Raw genomic sequence first — 25,469 nt, 5'->3', positions numbered from 1 at the left:
CTACGCCCAGCCCCATTCATGTACGACTTATGTAAACGTCGTAAAATCCGACGGCTGTTCCGAAGTCCATACCCTAACATGACTTACCCCTGCTTTATGAGGGATAACTTTACGCCGGACGTACGCCTTACTTAAACGGCGTAGCTTACTGCGACGGGCGCAAGTACGTTCGTGAATCGGTGTATCTAGGTCATTTACATATTCGACGTGTAAATCAATGGAAACACCCCTAGCGCCCAGCGTAAATATGCACCAATTCAGGCGTTTCTGATTTCAAGAATACGGCGCATAGATACGACAGCGCATCTGTGGACTTACGCGGCATATAAGAAGATACGTTGGCGTAAGTCCTACCTGAATCTGGCCCATTGTATTTGTAAATACACAAAAATAAAACGTAATCAGATATAACCATTCTCACCTTACTTAGATGCCAACCACTAAAAGCATTCCTCTTCTCATGCCATATCCTGATCTTATATAGGGCCCCAAGATCTGGAAGTTCAATCTGCAAAAGACAACATACTCTGTGACGTCCAATAAACAATACAGACTACAGCACAGAAAACCAGAAGGTGGAGATGCTCTGAATACTTTTGCCCTTTGGTGGAAATGAATAATGTATAGATCTCATTCTAGGCCACAGGTGTCAAACACAAGGCCGGCGGGCAGAATCCGGCCCTCCATGCCATTTCATGTGGCCCTCGCACCTCTCCTGCAGCTCTGGTCCTCCTCCAGACCCTTACTTTCTGCTTTCAAGTAGACATGTGCACTGCCGGAATTTTTTTTTTTTTTTTCGTTTTCGTTTCATTAATTTTTTTGCTTTTTTCAGAAATTCTGAAATTCAAAAATTTCCGAATTTCTGAATTTTCGAATTCCGAATTTTTGAATTTCGGAAATTCGAAAAATTCGGAATTCGGAGATTCAACTTTCCAAATTTCCCATTTTCAAATTTTGCAATTTCGAATTTTCAAAATTTAGAATTTTCGAATTTCCAAAATTCCAAAAATTCGTCAACATTTAAAAAAAAAACGAATTCGAAACTAAATGAATTGCACATGTCTACTTTCAAGCAATGCATCCAGCTTCTGCCCAGCAGCAGCATAAGGAAAGGGGGGTGCACTGTGATGTAAGGGAGAGTGGGGGACCCAATTTCTGTTGGTGGGATGGCTCTTGACATCTAATATAAGGGGAGGGGATGCTCTGGACATCTAATTTTACAGACACAACCGGCCCTTTTGAGGGCAATCATAATGCTGATGTGGCCCACAATGAAAGTGAGTTTGACACCCCCTGATCTAGGCTGTAAAAGTACTGTGGACAGGGATGGACTGGCCATTGGGACTACAGGGAGTTTCCCGGTGGGCCGATGGCTCATTGGGCCGGCTTCAGTGACAGCGGATCACCGCCCCCCTCCAATCCTCTGTCTCTACCTTCCCGCAACGCTCACCTGGGGGGAACAAAGAAGCAAGGGGACAAACAGTTGACTCAACAGCTATGGCCTGGGAGTTTCTCACTTCTGCCTAATCTTGTCCCATAAGGGGGGGCACCAAACTGATTCTTTGCCCCGGGTGAAATAATGTCTAGCTTCCCCACTGGTACTGCCTATAAGAGGACCAGTACCAGCCGTTCTACTCTAATAAAGTAGGATGGCTAGTGGCTAGTGAAGGGGGAGAGGGGGCTTGGGTGGCCGGGGGGGGGGGGGTGCGGGAGTTGTCCGGCCGCCATGGGAGAGACCTGTCAAAGTGGGCCAGTCTGGATGAAGTCCAGGGCCAAATTTTTGTCCCAGTCCAGCCCTGACTGTGGAGGTATCATTCTTGTTAATAAAACATTTCAAATTATTAAGTTATTGACACCTAACCTTCTGAGACCAATACAAACTAAGGCCCAGATTCACAGAGTGTGGGCGCACATTACGCCGCCGTAGAGTAACCAATGTACGCTACGCCAACGCAGCGCAGAGAGGCAAGCAAGCAGCGTGGCGTGGGATTCGAAGGCGTAGGCTGGCGTAGGTGGAAGTGGGCGGGACCCATGCAAATGAGGCGTGACCCCATTCACATGATGGGCCGAGCGCCAGACAGATACGTATCACGAACTGCGCATGCGTCGTGACGTGGACGCATCCCCCTCCGCCTGCTAAAAATCACATCGGAACAACTGCCTAAATTACGCCGGATTACTGCCTACGGCGTGAACGTAACCTACGCCCAGCCAGACACACGTCCAACGTAAAATACGCCGGCTTGTGTTCCCTGGTGCAGACCTTTGCATGTCTACTGCTGAGTTGCGCCTCCTTTACGCCGGACGTACAACTTGCGCGCACCTCGCGTAGCCTGCGTCGGGCGCACGCAGGTTCGTGAATCGCCATATTTCCCTCATTTGCATGTTTGAATGGCTAATCAATGGGAGCGGCACCATGCACCCAGCCTACATGTGCGCCCACCCTACGCCGGCGTAAGCAAGATACGTCGGCGGGGTGTAGCCTGGTTTTAGGCGCATGTCTGTTTGCGGGTCTGGCGCACAGATACGACGGCGCACAATTGCACTTACGTCGGCGTAACGTGTTATACGTCGGCGTAAGTGCTTTGTGAATCTGGGCCTAAGGATTTACTCTCATGGTTCTAAAGGGCCTTCAGAAAAAAAATGATTTTAAATGCATTTTCTGTCGCTGTCTGATTCATGGTTACTGACACTATTCTACTCTATTCTTTTATTTTCTACTCTAATCTATTCGTTTCTATTCAAATTCATTCCATTCTAATTTATTCTATTCAAAATTAGAATTTCAGAAGGAGGTTATTTTCTATTTCATTCCATTCTATAGTTTGCTCTATTCTGTTCTATTTTATTCATTTTTTTTTCTATTCTATTTTGTTCTAGTCTATTCTTTTCTATTCTATTCTTTTATTGTCTACTCTATTCCTTTATTTTCTATTCTTTTATTTTCTATTCTATTCCTTTATTTTCTATTCTATTCCTTTATTTTCTATTCTATTCTTTTATTTTCTATTCTATTCCTTTATTTTCTATTCTATTTTATTCTATTTGGAAAATCGAATTGAATTCTAAAATGATTTAAATCAAATTTGAAAACGTTTTGAATTTGATTTGAATTAGGCCTCGTACAGACGACCGGATCTATCCGCTGGGATTGATCCGCGGATCAGTTCCAGCAGATAGATCCGGTCGTGTGTACGTCCGAGCGGACATTTCCCAGCGGATAAAAATCCAGCCGACCGATTTCCAGCGGATAAAAATTTCTTAGCATGCTAAGAAATCTATCCGCTGGAATCCAGTCCGCCGGACTTATCCGGTCGTCTGTACAGACTCACCGGATAAGTCCGTCCGATCCCCATCCCTCGCATGCGTCGTATTGATTCGACGCATGCGTGGAAGTATTTACCTTCCAGGGTCGCGCACGTCGCCGTGTCATCGTTGCGGCGACGGCGCGGCCACGTCACCGCAGATGTATTCCACGGGGATTTTGATCTGATGGTGTGTACAGCCATCAGATCAAAATCCGCCAGAGGATTTATCCGCTGGAAACGGTCCTTTGGACCGCTTTCAGCGGATATCCTCTCGTCTGTACGAGGCCTGAGGCCCCATACACACCATAGAATCTATCCGCAGATAAATCCCATCAAATGGGTTTCTGCGGATAGATCCTATGGTGTGTACACTCCGTCGGATATTTATCCGCAGATAAATCTCCTCTGGGATGGATTCCAGCAGATCGGATATTTGCTGACATGCTCAACAAATCCATCTGCTGGAATCCATTCCAACGGATGGATCCGCTCGTCTGTACAGACTTACCGGATCCATCCGTCCAAAGGGATTCCCCGCACGCATCGTAATGATTTGACGCATGCGTGGAATTCCTTATATGACAGCGTCGCGCCCGTCGCCGCGTCATAATAGCGGCGACGGCGCGACACGTCATCGGCAGAGGATTTCAGCGGGGATTTCAATGCGATGGTGTGTACACGCCATCGCATAGAAATCTTCTGAAATCCTCGAGAGGATTTATCCGCGGATACGGTCCGCTGGACCGTATCTGCGGATAAATCCTCTTGTGTGTATGGGGCCTTAGAGTTTTGTCCAAAATTGTATTTTGTTATTTCGAATTTGTTTTAAATTTGTTACTACAGGTACTCCTCTCTTAATGACCAGGTTCCGTTCCAACGACCAGCAAATTGGTCGTTAAACGAGAAACCACCAGTAATCAATATTTTAAGCATTCTTAACTACAGCACTGTACTGTATTGTGAAAAAAGGTGTAAACACAAAACTCCAGCTCAATAACGTTGTTTTAATTTGCATAAGTACAGAACACAAATGAAAATTCTATACTGTACAATAAAATGATGTACAGCGCGCTGTATGGGTGGGGAGAGCTGGTTGTAAGTCTGAGTGGTCATTTAACAGGTAAGACGTTAAAGCGGCGGTCCACACAAAAAACAGGAACCTTTCAGGGGGAAGGGGGGTGCAGATACTTGTATACAGGTATTTACACCCACTTCCAGGCATAGATTCCCACGGAAGTCACGCCCCTCCCCTCCCCTCCTGTCTTCTGAGAAACACACAGGTCCCAGAAGACAGCAGGGACCAGTTAGGACACACAGCGCGATGCTTCACTTTCTGATTCCCTCACCGAGAATGGCAGTAGGGGCAGCCGAGAGCCGAGCGATTGCTCGGCTTCGGCTGCCGACATCGCGGGCACCCTGGACAGGTAAGTGTTAATTTATTAACCACTTGTGGACCGGCCCATGTAGATATATGTCGGCAGAATGGCACGGACAGGCATAATCACGTAGCTGTACATGGCCCTTTAAATGCCTGCCGTGTGGTTGCGAGCGCCCTGCCACCTTCCCCGTGAGTCCTACTGTGGACTCGATCGCAGCGGGGATCCCTGCGATCGTCTCACGGAGGTATAGAGCGGGGAGATGCTTGTGTAAACAAGCATCTCCCACTCTGACTAGTGAGAATGACACTGATCTTGGCTCTGTGTACTCGGAGCGGAGATCAGTGTCATGTGACACAGAGCCCATCCCCCTACAGTAAGAAATACTATGCAGGGAACACTTAACCCCTACAGTGCCACCTAGTGGTTAACCCCTTCACTGGCAGTGGCATTTACACAGTAATCAGTGTATTTTTATAGCACTGCTCGGTGTAAAAATTACAATGGTCCCAAAATTGTGCCAAAAGTGTCTGATGTGTCCGTCATAATGTCGCAGTCACGATAAAAATCGCTGATCTCCGCAATTAGTAGTAAAAAATAATTATTAATAAAAATGCCATTAAACTATCCCCTATATTGTAGACGCTATAACTTTTGCGCAAACCGATCAATAAACGCTTATTGCGATTTTTTTACCAAAAATATGTAGAAGAATACGTATCAGCCTAAACTGAGGAAAACAATTTTTTTTTACATTTTTTGAGGAGATTTATTTTAGCAAAAAGTAAAAAATATTACATTTTTTTCAAAATTGTCACTCTATTTTTGTTTATAGCGCAAAAAATTAAAACCGCAGAGGTGATCAAATACCACCAAAAGAAAGCTCTATTTGTGGGGAAAAAAGGACGTCAATTTTGTTTGGGAGCCGCGCAATTGTCAGTTAACCACTTCCTTACTGGGCACTTAAACCCCCTTCCTGCCCAGAGGACTTTTTGCGATTCGGCACTGCGTCGCTTTAACTGACAATTGCGCGGTCATGCGACGTGGCTCCCAAACAAAATTGATATTCTTTTTTTCCCACAAATAGAGCTTTCTTTTGGTGGTATTTGATCGCCTCTGCGGTTTTTATTTTTTGCTCTATAAACAAAAATAGAGCGACAACTTTGAAAAAAAAAAAAGGTTTTACTTGTTGCTATAATAAATAACTCAATTTTTTTTTTACATTTTTTTTTATCCTCAGTCTAGGCCGATACGTATTCTACATATTTTTAGTAAAAAAAAAAAAAAAAAAAAAAAATCGCAATAAGCGACTGGTTTGCGCAAAAGTTATAGCGCCTACAAAATAAGGGACAGAATTATTATTTTTTATTATTTTTGTTTTACTAGTAATGGCGGCGATCTGCGATTTTTATTGCGACTGCGACATTATGGCGGACACTTCGGACACTTTTGACACATTTTTGGCACCATTCACATTTATACTGCGATCAGTGCTATAAATATGCACTAATTACTGTATAAATGTGACTGGCAGGGAAGGGGTTAACACTAGGCGGTGAGGAAGGGGTTAAATGTGTGTCCTATATAGTGTTCTAACTGTGTGGGGGGAGGGGGTGACTGGGGGCAGGTGACCGATCTGTGTCCCTATGTACAAGAGACACAGATCGGTCTCCTCTCTCCCTGACAGCACCGCTGTCTGTGAGAGCCGGCAATGAGAAATTATCTCATATGTAAACATATGAGATCATCTCTCATTGGCCGCACAGATCGCCTAGGAAACGGCCACTCCGATTGGCCGTTCACGGCGATCTGTGATTGGCTGTGTCCAAGGGACACAGCCAGCACAGAAGTTCCCCGCTGCGCGCTCGGGGAACGCGGAAAGGGGCGGACATCAAATGACGGCGCCCCAGAGAAGTAGAATCACCCTGCGGCCGTATATAGTCGTACGGCCGTCGGGAAGTGGTTAAAGAGACGCAGTGTCGAATCGCAAAAAGTGGCCTGGTCGTTGACCACCCAAATGGTCCGGGGCTGAAGCGGTTAAAAGTCAGCAGCTGCAATATATGTAGCTGCTGGCTTTTAATATACTGTATTTATTGGCGAATAACACTCATTTTTTTACCCTGAAAATATAAGGTAAACTGTGCCTGCGTGTTATATGCAGCGGGGGTGTGGAAAAAAAAATTCCTGAAACTTCTCTCTTAAAGTTAGGGTGCGTGTTATACGCCTGTGCGTGTTATACGCCGATAAATACGGTATATATATATTTTTTTTAGGCGGACCTCCGCTTTGAACGAGGGGTTTTCTGTATTGTAATTGTACTAACGAAAATTTTTGATCCGGAGTTAAACTAACCACACGTTCACCATTTGGAAAATCAGACAGTTAGGCAAACAATAGGAGAGACAGATGGAGGGCTTTTTGATTCATTTTGGCCAACCTCTACATAACCTTTAGATTATACTTTCTTGAAGCAGCTGAAAGCGAGGTGACGGGAGCAGGGCTGGACTGGGACAAAAATTTGGCCCTGGACTTCATCCAGACTGGCCCACTTTGACAGGTCTCTCCCACAGCGGCCGGACAACTCCCGCACCCCCGCCCGGGCCACCCAAGCCCCATCTTTCCCTTCACTAGCCACTAACCGTTCTACTTTATTAGAGTAGAATGGCTGCTACTGGTGCTCCTCTGTCGTCCCCCCTGCTCCTCTGGTCCTCCCCCTGCTTCTTTGCTCCCCCTAGGTGAGCGCTGCGGGGAGAGGAGGTGAGCGCTGTGGGAAGGGAGAGACAGAGGAGCGGAGGGGGGCGGCGGTCCGCTGTCACTGAAGCCGGCCCACTGAGCTATTGGCCCACTGGGAAACTCCCTGTAGTCCCAATGGCCAGTCCATCCCTGGACGGGAGCCTCTTACCATAAACTTGTCTGTCTGTCCCGTTTCAAAATTATCTGAGTTGTTGTCCAGCCTCAATTCATCCGACTTTCCCTTCTGTCCGAAGATCTGCAGAAGGATATTGGCATCTGTTCCAGCATTTTTAACGTCACTTGTCCATATCCAAAGTGACCATGGGTGTTCTAAGGAAAAAAAAAAGGATGGGAAAATGATGAGGGATTATTAGTTTTAGAGCAAGAAGAACAGTTCGAAAAAGCCTTGCAACCCTATCCATGATAAGGTTGGGTTATTCCATCCCTGCCACCATAGCGTCAACATGCATTGCTAAGGAGACTTATGCCGCGTACACACGATCGTTATTCATGTCATGTCTCGACGTGATTCCTCTCAAGCCTGCCTTGCATACACACGATCGTGATAAAAAACGCTCGAGCAAAGCGCGGTGACGTACAACACGTACGGCGGCACTATAAAGGGGAAGTTGCATTTGAATGGCGCCACCCTTTGGGCTGATTATGCTAAATTTCCGTCCCATAACTTGCTTCTGAGCATGTGCGTTTTTTCCCCCGTCGGTAAAGCGTACACACGACTATTTTTCACGACGAGAAAAACGACAACGTGCAAAACGACAAGAAAAAATAGAGCAGGTTATAAATTTGTAATGGCCATTTTTCTCGTCGAGAAAAATGCTTTGGAACCCACACACGACCAATTAACCACTTAAGGACCGCCGCACGACTATATACATCGACAGAATGGCACGGCTGGGCACATGGACGTATATACACGTCCTCTTTAAGAGCCCAGCCGTGGGTCGCAAAAGCGCCGCCGCCGGCGCTTTCACGACCCGATCCGAAGCTCCGTGACCGCGCCCGCGAGGCGGACCCGATCGCCTCGGGTGTCCCGCGATCGGGTCACAGGAGCTGAAGAACGGGGAGAGGTGAGTGTAAACAAACCTTCCCCCTGTTCTTCTCTGTGGCAGTGTCAGTGATTGTCTGTTCCCTGATATAGGGAACGACGATCACGGACGTCACACGTCCAGCCCCGCCCCCCCACAGTAAGAAACACACATGAGGTCACACTTAACCCCTACAGCGCCCCCTAGTGATTAACCCCTCCACTGCCATTGTCATTTTCACAGCAATCAATTCATTTTTATAGCGCTTTTCGCTGTGAAAATGACAATGATCCCAAAAATGTGTCAAAAGTGTCAGATGTGTCCGCCAAAATCTCGCAGCCCCAATAAAAATAAAATCACAGATCACCGCTATTACTAGTAAAAAAAAAATTACCCCTTACATTGGTGGCCAGTAGGAAGAATGCTCCTTAGATTGGTGGTCATTAGGTATGAAAGTGGTTAAGTTCTGTTTATTATTATTTGCACAATTTGTACAATGTGTAAAAATTACAATCTGTTAATTACGGAGTGTATTGCACCATAACTTGGCTTGAGTATACTTAGTGCCTGTACTATTCTACGTCGACCGCAATGGAATCGCCACCTAGCGGCCGGCCTGGAGATCCGACGGTGTAAGTCACTTACACCTGTCGGATCTTAGGGAGATCTATGCGTAACCTGATTCTATGAATCAGGCGCATAGATACGACCGTCGGAACTCAGAGATACGACGGCGTATCAGGAGATACGCCGTCGTATCTCTTTCTGAATTTGGCCCATAGTTCCTATATATCTGACTATTATCTGAGGTCTACACATGACCTGTGATGTCCTTTCTTAGGCCCTGTACACACGACCGAGAAACTCGACGGGCAAAACACATCGTTTTGCTCGTCGAGTTCCTTGTTCGGCTGTCAGAAAACTCGTCGAGCCAAATTTTCCCATTGCCAAACGAGGAAATAGAGAACATGCTCTCTATTTGGCTTGACGAGTTTCCAGGCGGGTTTCTTGGCGAAAAGTGTACACACGACCGGTTTTCTCGGCAGAATATGTCTCCCATCGAGTTTCTTGCTGGATTCTGCCGAGAAAACCGGTCGTGTGTACAGGGGCCTTACAGTCTCCGGCCCTTCTGTTACCAACCAATGTTCCATGATGATCATGGTAAAAACAAGGAGAAGCCACTGAAAGCAATGTGCTGTCTACCATAAGACTGCATGTTACCCAAGCTGCAGAGAGCCTTGCGATACACTATTTGACTATATGACGGAAGTCACTTTGGGCGGAGGGGCCCGTGGAACCCAGAATCCTTTTGGGGAGGTGTGCTCTGTGTTGTTTCGTTTGGGGTGTGGCTGTATTCCATTGTTCTATTGTGTCTGTCTACCTTGGGTATTATGGGATGTGCATGTAGATTAGCTGTGAGAGGGGAGGGGGGAATTCCTCCAACAGCTCTCCCTGCTGATTGGACAGTCTACTGAGGAGAAGTTTGAATATCTCTGTGTACCTGTGTTTCAATAAACAGTTCCATGTTGCAGTTTTGTAACTCAGCTAGTCTCGCCTGGTTCTTACAATATATGTGCTGTAATATCTGATATCTATATTCAGACTTAAAGTGGAGGTTCACCCAAAAAATCTATTTTTAACAGTAGATTGGGCCTAATTACGGGAAGCAGAATCGGGTGTTTTGATTAAAATCAATGCAGTACTTACCTTTTTTGAGATAGATGTTCTCCGCCGCTTCCCGGGTATGGGCTGCGGGACTGGGCGTTCCTATTTGATTGACAGTCTTCCGACCGTCGCATACAGCGCGTCACCAGTTTCCGAAAGTAGCCGAACGTCGGTGCGCAGGCGCCGTATAGAGCCGCATCGACGTTCGGCAACTTGTGATGCGCTGTATGCGACCGTTCGAAGGCTGTCAATCAAATAGGACATCAATGAAGTTCAACAGGCAGTTCAGCTCTTCTGCTTGATTCTGAGCGGATTTTCCGATAGGAATATTTTAGAGAACCTGTTCGCAATCTTTTGTTGGCAAAAATTCCGACAGCAAAAGTCCGATGGAGCATACACACCGTCAGAATTCTGGACCAAAAGCTCACATCGGACTTTTCTTGTTGGAATTGATCGTGTGTACGCGGCATTACAGAAAAATAATGCCCCACTTTAATGCAAATTGTAAAAGTTGTGCTGGACTCATTTTTCATCCTGGTGCTCCACTCCTATATATAGAGAAGCTCACAGTGTGCAGTGAAATCTGAGCTTTAAAGGGAATTGTTTTCTTACTCTTTTGTCTTTTCTGGCGCAAAGAAACCATTTCATAAAGTTCCCTTTCTATCAAACCATCTCCTTCATCGATGTCCAGCCATCTGCCACACGGGAAGGTCTGTTCGATGCCGGTGAAAGGGCAGTAGACCACCACCTGAGTGAGAAAATAGAATCAGTTATATGGAGGCTGTGCCAAGTCTACAACTGGGCACAATCTAGTGTACAGATTGTACTGCTGCATCAGAGGACACTGAGGCCGCGTTCACACTGGTGCGACATACGCTTCGACTTTGGGAGCTAATGTCGCATGACGTGGATAAATCAATGGTTCCCCTACGAGAGCCGTCTTAACTGGGCCGACACGAGTCGGTCTGACTTTGAAAAAAGTTCCTGATTTCCTGCTTCCACTACTTTGGTCTGACTTGGGCACAATTTCAGCCCATTGATTTAAATGTCGCATCCAAGTCGGATCATGGTCTTAATTGATGTAATTTGGGTCTCATTCACACGGACGGACCGTGCATCCCTATGGAGCGTCGGATGTCAGCGGAGACATGTCCGCTGACATCCGACCCGATCCGCTAAAAACAGACGTATGGGGACACGTCCCCATCCGTCCATGGCGGATCGGATCGGGTAAGATCTGATGAAAACGGACATGCTGTCCGTTTTCATCAGATTGCTCTATAGGAGACAGCGGTGCCCGACAAGCCCCTCCCCGCTCAGTGAGCAGAGAGGAGCTTGTCATCTGTCGGCTCAGCGGAGATCTGCGGACTGATCTCCCGCTGAGCTGGCGGGAGCAGGCGGACTCCGTATCGACGGAGTCTGCCTGTGTGAATGAGGCCTTGTGCTCTGAGGATCTTGAGGGGTCATCATGCCCCAGGCGGTGACATCACAAGGGGATTGGGACTCCGGATGACGTCACCGGATGGCCATGCCCTATGTCTATATAAGAAATGGCAGCCAGCGGCAGCTGACACAACAGCAGGAGCTAATGTCTGGAGAAGACATTAGCGGAGGGAGAAGAACCAGGGGAAGAACCAGAGGAAGAAGACATCAGCAGAGGGAGTAGAACCGGAGGAAGAACCAGAGGATGAAGACATCAGCAGAGGGAGAAGAACCGGAGGAAGAACCAGAGGAAGAAGACATCAGCAGAGGGAGAATAACCATCAGAAGAACCAGAGGAAGAAAACATCAGCAGAGGGAGAAGAAGACAACCAGAGGAAGAAGACATCAGCAGAGGGAGAAGAACCGGAGGAAGAACCAGAGGAAGAAGACATCAGCAGAGGGAGAAGAACCGGAGGAAGAACCAGAGGAAGAAGACATCATCAGAGGGAGAAGAACCAGCAGAAGAAAACATCAACAGAGGGAGAATAACCAGCAGAAGAACCAGAGGATGAAGACATCAGCAGAGGGAGAAGAACCGGAGGAAGAACCAGAGGAAGAAGACATCAGCTGAGGGAGAATAACCGGAGGAAGAACCAGAGGAAGAAGACATCAGCTGAGGGAGAAGAACCAGAGGAAGAAGACATCAGCTGAGGGAGAAGAACCAGAGGAAGAAGACATCAGCAGAGGGAGAAGAACCGGAGGAAGAACCAGAGGAAGAAGACAACAGCAGAGGGAGAAGAACCAGAGGAAGAACCAGAGGATGAAGACATCAGCAGAGGGAGAAGAACGAGCAGAAGAACCAGAGGATGAAGACATCAGCAGAGGGAGAAGAACCGGAGGAAGAACCAGAGGAAGAAGACATTAGCAGAGGGAGAAGAATGAGCAGAAGAACCAGAAGATGAAGACATCAGCAGAGGGAGAAGAACCGGAGGAAGAACCAGAGGAAGAAGACAACACCAGAGGGAGAAGAACCAACAGAAGAACCAGAGGAAGAAGACATCAGCTGAGGGAGAAGAACCGGAGGAAGAACCAGAGGAAGAAGACAACACCAGAGGGAGAAGAACCAACAGAAGAACCAGAGGATGAAGACATCAGCAGAGAGAGAAGAACCAGCAGAAGAACCAGAGGAAGAAAACATCAGCTGAGGGAGAAGAACCAGAGGATGAAGACATCACTGAGGGAGAAGACATCACTGTATGTACCCCATACTCATTCACATGGGGGGCGGGATCTGGGGGGCCCCTTGTTAAAGGGGGCTTCCAGATTCCGATAAGCACCCTGCCAGCAGACCCACACAACCACCGCCCAGGGTTGCAGAGAAGAGTCCCTTGTCCCCATCAACATGGGGAAAAGGTGCTTTGGGGTGCCCCAAAGCATCCACCCCCCCCATGTTGAGGTTCTGTGCCATGGTATGGTCCAGGAAGGGTAAGGGATGCTCGCGCATCGTCGCCCCCCCCCCCCCCTTTCCTGACCTGCCAGGCTGCATGCTCAGATAAGGGACTTGTATGGATTTTGGAGGGGGACCCCATGCCATTTTTTTGGGGGGTGTGGGGTTCCCTCCCTCAGACTCATACCAGACTCAAGAGCTGTCATTGGGCAGTAATCTGAGCTGCCCAATGACAGCTCAGATCATAGCCATTGATAGCGGCACTGGGAGGCCGAGTGTTTTTTTTTTCTCAAGGTGCTGTTTATTAAAAGCATGCCCACCTCCCTGCCATGGTAGTGATTACAAAAAAAATCTCCACTTGCTTGTCAAGAAAGGAGAACACAGCATATTAATACACTATAATTCATATTTACCTAAAATGTGTGCAAAGAAAATAAAAATGAAATATAATTCAATATGTACAAAACCACAACACGGTCTCTTTAAAAACACCACTAATAATATGGAACAAATAAATGGTGTTTAAAAAAAAAATGATGTAACTTTACGACAGTGTCTGCTGACCTTCTCGCAGTACCATCCAGCGCCAACGCCATTCCCGTCATGCCCGATGGTCACCCGGCTGAGGGGGCTGAGTAAAGCCGCGATCTCGATGTTGAAGACGTCGATCTTCCGTCGTTCAAACTCTCCTCCCTCAAGAAAGATCTTGCCGCTGTTTTTTAACCCTTTCGATCCATGAAGAATGATGTGGACCTTCGAGTCTGTCCCGGCTCCTCGGATGTCTCCGGTCATTACAGAGACATTGTAGACAATGCCTGGGGATTGCAAAACATTGAATTAGACGACTTACTACGGGGCAATCAGCAGACTGGGGGTGTGTTTGTAACCAAAGCTGTTCTTCTACCGCTGTGGAGTTCCAAGACCCAACTGTACTGTCTGGAAGGCATGTCTGGATCATAAAACTGACTGAACAGATTTAAAAATCAAATGACGATCTGAGAGAGCAGAGTGCACTGTGTGGCAGAGCTGTATAAATCTCAAAACTGGGTCACATTTTTGTAAATATTTTATTCTATCTTTTCATGTGACAACACTGAAAAAATGACACTTTGCTACAAAAGTGAGTACGCCCCTAAGTGAAAATGTCCAAATTGGGCCCAAAGTGTCAATATTTTGTGTGGCCACCATTATTTTCCAGCACTGCCTTAACCCTCTTGGGCATGGAGATCACCAGGGCTTCACAGGTTGCTACTGGAGTCCTCTTCCCCTCCTCCATGGTGACATCACAGAGCTGGTGGATGTTAGAGACTTTGCGCTCTTCCCCCTTCCATTTGAGGATGTCCCACAGATGCTCAATAGGGTTTAGGTCTGGAGACATGTTTGGCCAGTCCATCACCTTTACCCTCAACGTCTTTAGCAAGTCAGTGGTTGTCTTGGACGTGTTTGGGGTCGTTATCATGTTGGAATACTGCCCTGCGGCCCAGTCTCCAAGTGGAGGGGATCATGCTATGACTCAGTATGTCACAGTACATGTTGGCATTCATGGTTCCCCCAATGAACTGTAGCTCCCCAGTGCTGGTGTCCTGCCGAGAATTGTCCCCCGGCGAATTTTGCCCGCTCTGTCCTGCGCAGGCGCAGCAGACCTACGGAAATTGCCGAACCTCAACACACCTCTCAATTGCCTTGACACGGCGCATGCGCTTTAAGCACAAGATTGTGCCACACACTGCCGATGCTCGCTCCACTCTGCAAGGGGGCGTGTAGATTACAATTATATCTTGTAAGGGGCGGATGCCACAAAGTCGCCCATCAACAGTGCAAAACTCGCCCTTCTTTTCATACACCCACCCCCCCTTGCAGACAATATAATAGTAATACACATGCCAGGCCTCCCGTGGCCTGTCTATTACTATTATATTGTCTGCAAGGGGGGGCGGGTGTATGAAAAGTAGGGCGAGTTTTTCACTGTTGATGGGCGACTTTGTTGCATCCGCCCCTTACACGATATAATTGTAATATACACGCCCCCTTGCAGAGTGGAGCAAGCATCAGCAGCGTGCGGCAATGACTGTCACTATGCCCTGTTCATTGCGCAGGCGCAGTCTACAGCTCATGCCCAGCTCTTAATGTTCGGTCATTTTCGGAGCTAGAGTGCTGCGCCTGCGCAGTCCAGGGAGGGCATTATCCGCCAGGGGGACACATCTCAGCAGAACACCGGCAGCACTCAGGCAGCCCCAGACCATGACACTCCCACCACCATGCTTGACTGTAGGCAAGACACACTGGTCTTTGTACTCATCATCTGGTTGCCGTCACACAAGCTTGACATTATCTGAACCAATAAGTTTATCTTGGTCTCACCAGACCACATAACATGGTTCCAGTAATCCATGTCTCTAGTTTTCTTTTCTTCAGAACACCAGGGAGGGAAAATGGCTAATTGGGCCCAATTTGGACAAATTTTTACTTAGGGGTGTACTTACTCAACAATGCCAGCGGTTTAGACATTAATGGCTGTGTGTTGAGTTATTTTGAGGGGACAGCAAACTTACACTGTTATACAAGCTGTACACTCACTACACAACATTGTAGCAAAGTGTCATTTCTTCAGTGTTGTCACATGAAAAGATAGAATAAAATATTTACAAAAATGTGTACAATGTGTACTGACTTTTGTGAGATGCTGTGTGTGTGTGTGTGTGTGTGTGTGTGTGTGTGTGTGTGTGTGTGTGTGTGTGTATATATATATATATATATATATATATATATATATATACACACACACACACACACACACACATACACAGGGGCGGACTGACCATTCGGGCACTGCCCGAGGGCCCCATGCCACTACTAGTGAGCCTCGTCAGGGTTGCCAGCCTCAGTAAAACCCGGGACAGTATGTAAAAATCTGTTTTTTTTTACATCTTTCCCTGAAATGTCCCTTAACGACATCCTTTTGGTCTAAAAATCCCAAGATTATAGCTGCCCGCCTCTCCAGTACCCTTTCAGTGGGTGTATGTGTTTTCTGTGTGTATGTATACTGTGTGTGTATACCATGTGTGTATACTGTGTATGCATACTGTGGGCTAGATTCAGTTAGGGGGACGTAAGTTTGTGTGGGCGTAGCGTATCCTATTTACGCTACGCCTCCGCAACTTAGATGGGCAAGTGCAGTATTCACAAAGCACTTGCTCCGTAAGTTGCGGCGGCGTAGCGTAAATCTGCCGGCGTAAGTGCGCCGAATTCAAATTGTCAAGAGGTGGGCGTATTTTATGCAAAAAAAACATGACCCCACGTAAATGACGTATCCCAGTGCGCATGCTCCTAATCACGTCGCAAATAGTCAATGCTTTCGACATGAACGTAATTTACGCAAAGCCCTATTCGCGAACAACTTACGCAAACGACGTAAAAATTTTAAAATTCGACGCGGGAACGACGTCCATACTTAACATTGGCTATGCCTCATATAGCAGTAGTAACGTTATGCCGGAAAAAGCCTTACGCAAACGACGTAAAAAAATCCGCCGGGCGCACGTACGTTTCTGAATCGGCGTATCCAGCTCATTTGCATATTCGACTCTGAAATTGACGGCAGCGCCACCTAGCGGGCAGCGTAAATATGCACCCTAGTCGGATCTTAGCCTAATTTCGGCGTATCTTGCTTTCTGAATACAGAAAGAAGATACGCCGGAGCAGATTTGAATTTACGCGGCGTATCAATAGATACGTCGGCGTAAATTCTTTATGAATCTAGCCCTGTATGTGTTTGTGTGTGTATACTGTGTATGCATACTGTATGTGTTTGTGTGTGTATACTGTGTGGCCCCATAATCTATTGCCTGGGGGGCCCATAATCTCCTATTGCCCGGGGGCCCCATAATCTCCTATTGCCCAGGGGCCCCATGAGTTGTCAGTCCGCCCCTGCACATACATATACACACACACACTATTAATAATAAATAAGTAAACTATTTAGGCTAAACTAATTATATAAATATATCTAGTTTTGCAAAGAACACAGTACTACAGAATGCATTTTCTGTTACAGACATCAGCTAATGTATGTGATCCTCTTAAAATCAATTAAAAGACACAACATCTACAAGAAGTCACTATTTCATATTAGTGAGACACTGAATATATACTATTTGCTATCTGCAAATTAGCCACTAGATGGAGCTCCTACATGTTATTTTGTTTGGCATTGATCACCATAGATAACATTGTTTTATGTCTTTTAACTATAGAGAATCAGGTTATGTTGAGATATTTATCTGATGGCACACAGGCAATGCCTTTCATAACCTATTAGAGTTCTCATTTGTTTACCTAGTTTAATATATATATATATATATATATATATATATATATATATATATATATATATATATATATATATATATATATATATATATATATATATTATTCAAAACGATACATAATCATTGATTCATCAAAAAAAAAAGACAGGAAATTTGGTCAAAATTGATGGCAAGGTGAATGCAGTATGTTATCAAAAAATACTGGAGGAACATTTCATTCATCAGCCAAGAAGCTGCGCATGGGACGTACTTTGACATTCCAATAGGACAATCATCCAACACACAAGCCCAAGTCCACCTGTCATTGGCTACAGCAGAATAAAGTGAAGGTTCTGGAGTGGCCATCCCAGTCTCCTGACCTCAATATCATTGAGCAACTCTGGGGAGATCTCAAATGTGCCGTTCATGGAAGACAGCCCAAGAATTTACAGGAACTGGAGGATTTTTACCAAGAGGAATGAATGGGCAGCTTTACCATCTGAGAAGATAAAGAGCCTCATCCACAAATACCACATAAGACTTCCACCTGTCATTGATGATAAAGGGGGCAATACACGGTATTAAGAACTGGGGTATGTAAACTTTTGATCAGGGTCATTTGGGTAGTTTCTGTTGTCATTATGATATAAAAAGAATAAACACAGTGGGGCAGATCCACAAAAGAATTACGCCGGCGTATCTCTTGATACGCCGCGTAATTTAAAATTTTGCGCGCCGTATCTTTGTTTTGTATCCACAAAACAAGATACGACGGCATCTCGGATGGATCCGACAGGCGTACGTCTTAGTACGCCGTCGGATCTCAGGTGCATGCTTTCGGCGGCCGCTAGGTGGCGTTTCCGTCGATTTCCGCGTTGAGTATGCAAATTAGCTAGTTACGGCGATCCATGAAAGGTAAATTCGGCCGGCGAATTTTTTTACGTCGTTTGCGTTCGGATTTTTCCGGCGTATAGTTAAACCTGCTATATGGTGGCGTACTCAATGTTAAGTATGGCCGTCGTTCCCGCCTCACATTTTGAATTTTTTACGTCGTTTGCGTAAGTCGTTCGCGAATAGGGATTTGCGTAGAATGACGTCACCGTCGTAAGCATTGGCTTGTTCCGGTTTAATTTCGAGCATGCGCACTGGGATACCCCCATGGACAGCGCATGTGCAGTAGAAAAAAAACGTCAATTACATCGGGTCACGACGTATTAACATAAAACACGCCCCCATCACATAGATTTGAATTGCGCGCCCTTACGTCGGGAGAATTACACTACGCCGCCGTAACTTTAGAGGCAAATGCTTTGTGAATACAGCATTTGCCTCTCAAAGTTGCGGCGGCGTAGCGTTACTAGGATACGCTACGCCTGCATAAAAATACGATCCGCTACGTGGATTGATAATAAATGATAATAAATGTCTTCAGCCAAACACTAACCATAAGTGAAAGAAAAGTTTTTGTGTTATCATTCATATTCTCTGCAAAATGGCCAAGAAATCATAAATTCGGCCGGGGTATGTAAACTTATGAGCACAACTGTAATATATATATATACACAAAAGACAAACCAAAACATTTTCCTTACCCGTGGCTTCACTTCCTCCAACCAGAAGATCTCTCTGAATTTTTCCATCATCTTCATCAATAGCGAACCAGCGAGAACACGGGAATTCGTAGATCGATTTGTTGCCAATGTCCTCAATAATAACCTGAAATACCAAAAGTACTCAAATGTAGTTCAAGGCAAAGTTCTGGTTGTTCTGGATAGACAAAGGTGAGCAAATACCTTCCTAAGAATGACGGCTTTGGGAAATATCTGCCTGTCCATAAACAAGTAGTATAGAAGCGTACGTGACGGCAGAAAAACAGACAAGTGGTCAATAATTAAAGCGGAATTCCACCCAAAACTTCCGCTTAACCACTTAAGGATCGTCTGTTCCCTGATAAAGGGAAAGACGATCACTGACGTCACACGTCCAGCCCGCCCCCCTACAGTTAGAAACACATATGAGGTCACACTTAACCCCTTCAGCGCCCCCTAGTGGTTAACTCCTAAACTGCAATTGTCATTTTCACAGTAATCAGTGAATTTTTATAGCACTTTTCGCTGTAAAATTGACAATGGTCCCAACAATGTCTCAAGATTGTCTGATGTGTCCGCCATAATGTCGCAGTCACGAAAAAAAAAACGCTGATCGCCGCAATTAGTAGTAAAAGAAAATTATTAATAAAAATGCCATAAAACTATCCCCTGTTTTGTAAACGCTATACATTTTGCGCAAACCAATCGATAAACGCTTATTGCGATTTTTTTTACCAAAAATAGGTAGAAGAATACGTATCGGCCTAAACTGAGGAAAAAAAAACATTTTATATATTTTTTGGGGATATTTATTATAGCAAAAAGTAAAAAATATTGAATTTTTTTCAAAATTGACGCTCTATTTTTGTTTATAGCGCAAAAAATAAAACCGCAGAGGTGATCAAATACCACCAAAAGAAATCTCTATTTCTGGGAAAAAAAGGACGCGTGGCTTGCTGTGACACGTCACTGATCATGTTCCCGAGGGGAGGTACAGGTACGTCCTTTTACCTGCCCGTGCCATGCTGCAGACGTATATCTGCGGGCAGCAAGCAGTTAAGGTTTAATTGTGTTAATGAAAATGTAAATTGTATACATTGGTTTGGATTAATGTATTGGCATCCCGTTTTTTTTTTTCAATTTTGGGTATTTGCATAATATGGGATGGTGGTGCCCATGGTTTTCCCCATCACCCACTTTTCTGTAAAATACCCATCAGATTACCTTCTCCAGAAACCACCCAGCCGACCCTCCCTTGTTGTTGTGGCCGATGGTGATTTTCCGAAGTTTTCCCAAGTTTGGCGCATCGATGGTGAACTTGTCTTCCGATCCTTTCTCAAAGTTGTTCTTGTCATTGTCCAGCCTCCTTTCCCCTGATTGGAGAAAACATACAAGAAGATAACTGCTGGCCGCGGTGCGTTTTGTGAGGCGCGTGTCAATTGATTCAGAGAGCAAGGGATGAAAAACGCAATTAAAATGCATATGTGGTGCATTCAATTTGAACACAAAATATAAAAAATGTGTTAAAAACACAATATGTGAAAAACACGTGTTAAAAACACATTCGTGAAAAACGCATACCGTGTTTTTAAGTGCACCAACCGCAAGGCTCTATTCACACCAATGTGTTTTTTCATGCTTTATTTTTAACATGGGTTTCACATCAATGCATTTTTTTAAAGTGTACAGGAATTTTTTTTAACGCAAAATGGTGCCTTTTTTGTGTTTTTGGTTCAATAGACTTCAATGGAGAAGAGTAATGAGAAAATAAATCAGCGCAATGGATAAACCCTAAATTAGCCTTGATTATGTGGAATATGAGTGTGATTAACGCCTCCTTTTGCTGCGTCTAGTACGTGGCATCGGGTTTCCATAGTAACGGTTGTGTTTTTTAAGCGGGTGCACATGATGCCTCCGTATCCGCTGAAGAAGTCCCCGTCTTACAAGGGACGTAACGTGTATGGAAGGAGCGTCATGACGTCACCCGCGGCCATCGCGCTTTTCATTGTTTACATGCTGTTTCATCCAGCACTGGACTTGGTGCTTTGTTTGTAAGTTTTACTTTTTACTTTATTTACTTTTACTTTTTTATTTTATTAAATTTGCTATTTTATACGGAGAGCACTATGTACCTGCTTTTTATTTCCACATGATCGTTTGGTACCTGGTGTAACAGGAGTCACTTTGGGGCAAAGTATGAGCCAGGAAATAATGGACATATGTTGGATTGTTTTAGCATGGGTCTGTAATCCAGAAAATATTCAAGGATGTCTGCAAGAACTAATTACAGGTTGTTGATTCTGAACCCAACAGGTCAATAGGAGAGTGACTCATTCAATGTGGGAACACCGACTGTTAAGGTGGTAATTAAGTCTGCTACTGTCATGTAAACTAACCCTAGTCTGGCGCCTAAAGACCTTTTCATTGTGTGATGCTAATTAACACTGTATTGTGTGAAAGTTCTATTGATAAATGTGTATTTTATAGCAGGTGAGAAAAGCTGGAGTCTTGATGTCTGACTTGTCAGCTGTAGCTAATTAGCTCATGTGGATTATATCGGTGCCAGAAAGTCTGACTAAAAATGTGTATTGGGCTCCTTGTGTCATGTTGTGGGTGGAGTTGATTCATTGTTCACTCTTGGTTTCTACTATATAAAAGCCTGAGTTTACCATTAAAGTATGTATTAGTTTGAACCAGAGAACAGAGCTGTGTGTCTCGTTTTCTAGGGAATCCTATGGGCCGTGTTCGTCTGCTGGATTGTGAAGTGTCGATAAGCTGTCTTGGGTGGAATGGAATATCATAAACGGCGTTAACCCCTGACCGTTACACCTGGATTGAAAGCTACAGCTGACAAGTCAGACATCAAGACTCCAGCTTTTCTCACCTGCTATACAATACACATTTATCAATAGAACTTTCACACAATACAGTGTTAATTAGCATCACACAATGAAAAGGTCTTTAGGCACCAGACTAGGGTTAGTTCACATGACAGTAGCAGACTTAATTACCACCTTAACAGTCGGTGTTCCCACATTGAATGAGTCACTCTCCTATTGACCTGTTGGGTTCAGAATCAACAACCTGTAATTAGTTCTTGCAGACATCCTTGAATATTTTGTGGATTACAGACCCATGCTAAAACAATCCAACATATGTCCATTATTTCCTGGCTCATACTTTGCCCAAAAGTGACTTCCATTACACCAGGTACCAAACGATCATGTGGAAATAAAAAGCAGGTACATAGTGCTCTCCGTATAAAATAGCTAATTTGATAAAATAAGATTGTTTACATGCTGGATGAAACAGCATGTAAACAATGTAAAGCGCGATGGCCGCGGGTGACGTCACGACGCTCCTTCCTTCCGCTTTGCCTTTGGTTCCTGGCTTCATTTGGATCCTATTAATAGTGTCCGCTGGCATATGCGCATGTGACCCTCCATAATCAAAGAGTCCTATACGTGAGGTGAGCGGCCATTGTTTACTATTGGTGGAGGTTCATCGCACCCGCGGGATCACCTGTGTGTCCTTACAGTATCAGCACTGTTTTTTCCTCACGGATGGTGTTTTTTTACATATGGACATTATTAGCGCTGCATCATCTGCATTACTTCAATGGAGAAGACGCATGTAGTGCGTTTTTACGGCGATTTTGCCACGATTTGCGTTTTTTAATCTGACAATCTTTCAAAAAATAAAATAAAATTTAAAGCGCAAATCACGACAAAATCAGTTTAAAAATCGCTGTAGAAATGCAAAAAACACAGTAAAAAGCACTACAGAAGCGCCCAAAATGCAAACTGCATGAGTGTGAAAGGAGCCTAATGCCGCGTACACACGATCGGACATTCTGACAACAAAACTGTGGAATTTTTTTCCGACAGAATGTTGGCTCAAACTTGTCTTGCATACACACAGTCACACAAATCTTGGCAGAAATTCCGAACGTCAAGAACGCGGTGACGTACAACGAGCCGAGAAAAATTAAGTTCAATGATTCCGAGCATGCGTAGGATTTTTGTGTGTCTAAATTGCATACAGACGATCAGAACTTTTTTTGTCGGAAAAATTGAGAACCAGATCTCAAAAATTGGTTGTCGGAAATGACGACAGCAAATTTCCGAAGGAGCCTACACATGGTCGGAATATCCGACCAAAAGCTCACATCGAACATTTGTTGTTGGAAATTCCGACCATGTGTAAAAATAATATGTTCCGGCATAAGTGAAAAATCCCTAAAAACTGTCTGTATCCAGGGATGCTCATCTGTCCCTTAGGCCTGTTTTTTTCTTGGCAAATCTGTTGTTGGGAAGATAAAAAAAAATAAAAAAAAAGGCACTCCATGCTTTTCTGAAGCTTCTCCACTGAAGTCTATTGAATCAAAAAAGCAAAAAAAGCACTCTTTTGCATTTAAAAAAAAAACTTTCCCCTGACCCTTTCCAGAAACGCAGAGGCACAGAAACGCATTGATGTGAGCATGTTCCATAGGAGCCCATGTTAAAAATAATGTCCTGCGTTTCTGCAAAAAGCATTAAAAAACGCATTGGTGTGAACGGAGCCGAATCACATATAACACCTCAAATTCCCTTTCTACCCCCCCCCCCCATCCCCTTGTAGTACCCCCCCACACAAATTTCTCCACCTAGAACAATTACCCCCTGCTGTCCCCCAAATTCCACTACCCAATGCAAATTCCCTTTCTACCCCCCCATCCCCTTGTAGTACCCCCCACACAAATTTCTTCACCTAGAACAATTCCTCCCTGCTGTCCCCCAAATTCCACTACCCAATGCAAATTCCCTTTCTACCCCCCCATCCCCTTGTAGTACCCCCCCCCCCCACAAATTTCTCCTCCTAGAACAATTACCCCCTGCTGTCCCCCAAATTCCGCAACCCGACACAAATTCCCTTTTTACCCCCCATCTCCTTGTAGTACCCCCTCCCCCACAAATGTCTCCTCCTAGAACAATTACCCCCTGCTGTCCCCCAAATTCCACTACCAAATGCAAATTCCCTTTCTACCCCCCCCCCCCCCATTTCCTTGTAGTACCCCCCCCCCCCACAAATTTCTCCTCCTAGAACAATTACCCCCTGCTGTCCCCCAAATTCCGCTACCCGACACAAATTCCCTTTTTACCCCCCCCCCATCTCCTTGTAGTACCCCCCCCCCAAATTTCTCCTCCTAGAACAATTACCCCCTGCTGTCCCACAAATTCCACTACCCAACACAAATTCCCTTTCTACCCCCCCCCATCTTCTTGTAGTACCCCCCCCCAAATTTCTCCTCTCAGAACTATTACCCCCTGCTGTCCCCCAAATTCCACTACCCAACACAAATTCCCTTTCTACCCCCCCCCCATCTCCTTGTAGTACCCCCCCATTCCCTGCTGCCCCCCAAATTCCTCCTCCCAACACAAATCCTCCTCCCCAATCTCCTTGTGGCACCACCCCCATCTGTCATGATAACACAGTGCCCAGGGCAACCAACCCTTCTGCCCACCCCTTGTCCTGGCCCTGGAAAGTGCTAGATGTTGCTGGAAGTCCCCCTCCAGCCAGGAAATGAGGTGGGCTTTGACTTGCTGCAGCTTCTGTGAGAAGCTCACAGTGTGCAGTGAAATCAGAGGAAGCCATTTCAGTCCAGAAGAGGAGCCGGGACAACTGTACAAGACTGAAGGGAAGGCCGGAGGTCAGTTTTGAGTTTCCAGGCAATCTCCAGCAGACAAAATTCTCTGATGTCCCTCCATACACCGATTGTTCCCAATGAGATGGAAAAACGTTTATTTGCCCCGCCCACCGATCAGAGCATGAAACACAAACGGTTCATTTTTATGAATCAGCACCTGTGTCACCATTTTCCCCGAATATGTTCAGGAAGACGTCCGCGTCTGTCCCGCTTCCGTTGGCAGATCCGGTAAACACTCTGGCAATATATTTATTCACTGAAAGAGAAAAACAAATCTGTGTTATTATGATGCTGTATCTATATTCACCTTAAAGCAGAGCTCCAGCCATACCACCATAACCCCCCCACCACTAAACAATCAGGCCTGGTACACACGACCGAACATGTCCGATGAAACTGGTCCGCGGACCAGTTTCATCGGACATGTTCGGTCGTGTGTACGGCCTATCGGACCGTTTTCCAATATATATATATTAAATATATATATTACCCCGCTTTAAGAGCCGTAGCAGGCACTGCGCAGTGGGAGACCCGATGCACGTGGCCGGCGGACGGGCGCAATCCCCGCGGGCCACCCACGTTTGAGGGCATGAGAGCAGGAACGGGGATTTGAGTGTAAACACACAAATCCCTGTCCTGTCAGGAGAGGAGAAACAGATCGTGTGTTCCTACAAAGTAGGAACAATGATCTGTCTTCTCTCCCAGTCAGTCCAATCCCTTCACCGTTAGAGCACACCCAGGGAACACACACTTAACCCATTGATCACCCCCTGTTAACCCCTTCTTCCCTGCCAGTGACATTTATACAGTAATCAGTGGCTATTTTGTAGACGCTATAACTTTTGCGCAAACCACTCTATATACGCTTACTACGATTTTTTTTTTACCAA

The 25,469-nt window shown here is 45.4% G+C and overlaps 1 protein-coding gene across 1 annotated transcript in view; it reads right to left on the bottom strand.

Moving 5' to 3' along the window:
• LOXHD1 (lipoxygenase homology PLAT domains 1) overlaps window positions 1–25,469 on the bottom strand; it is a 328,148-nt gene that overhangs the window by 190,776 nt on the left and 111,903 nt on the right. The window contains exons 7-13 of the mRNA XM_040336339.1: window positions 24,737–24,835; window positions 20,118–20,266; window positions 18,897–19,020; window positions 13,562–13,812; window positions 10,741–10,876; window positions 7,587–7,747; window positions 422–508 (exon numbers count right to left, since the gene is read on the bottom strand). Of these exons, the coding sequence (XP_040192273.1) occupies window positions 422–508; window positions 7,587–7,747; window positions 10,741–10,876; window positions 13,562–13,812; window positions 18,897–19,020; window positions 20,118–20,266; window positions 24,737–24,835 (1,007 nt within the window). The remainder of the gene's footprint in view (window positions 1–421; window positions 509–7,586; window positions 7,748–10,740; window positions 10,877–13,561; window positions 13,813–18,896; window positions 19,021–20,117; window positions 20,267–24,736; window positions 24,836–25,469) is intronic.

The sequence above is a fragment of the Rana temporaria genome, chromosome 1 (assembly GCF_905171775.1).
Source record: "Rana temporaria chromosome 1, aRanTem1.1, whole genome shotgun sequence".
NCBI lineage: Eukaryota > Metazoa > Chordata > Amphibia > Anura > Ranidae > Rana > Rana temporaria.
The sequence above is the reverse complement of the archived record's forward strand: the minus strand, read 5'-3'. Positions and strand labels throughout refer to the sequence as shown.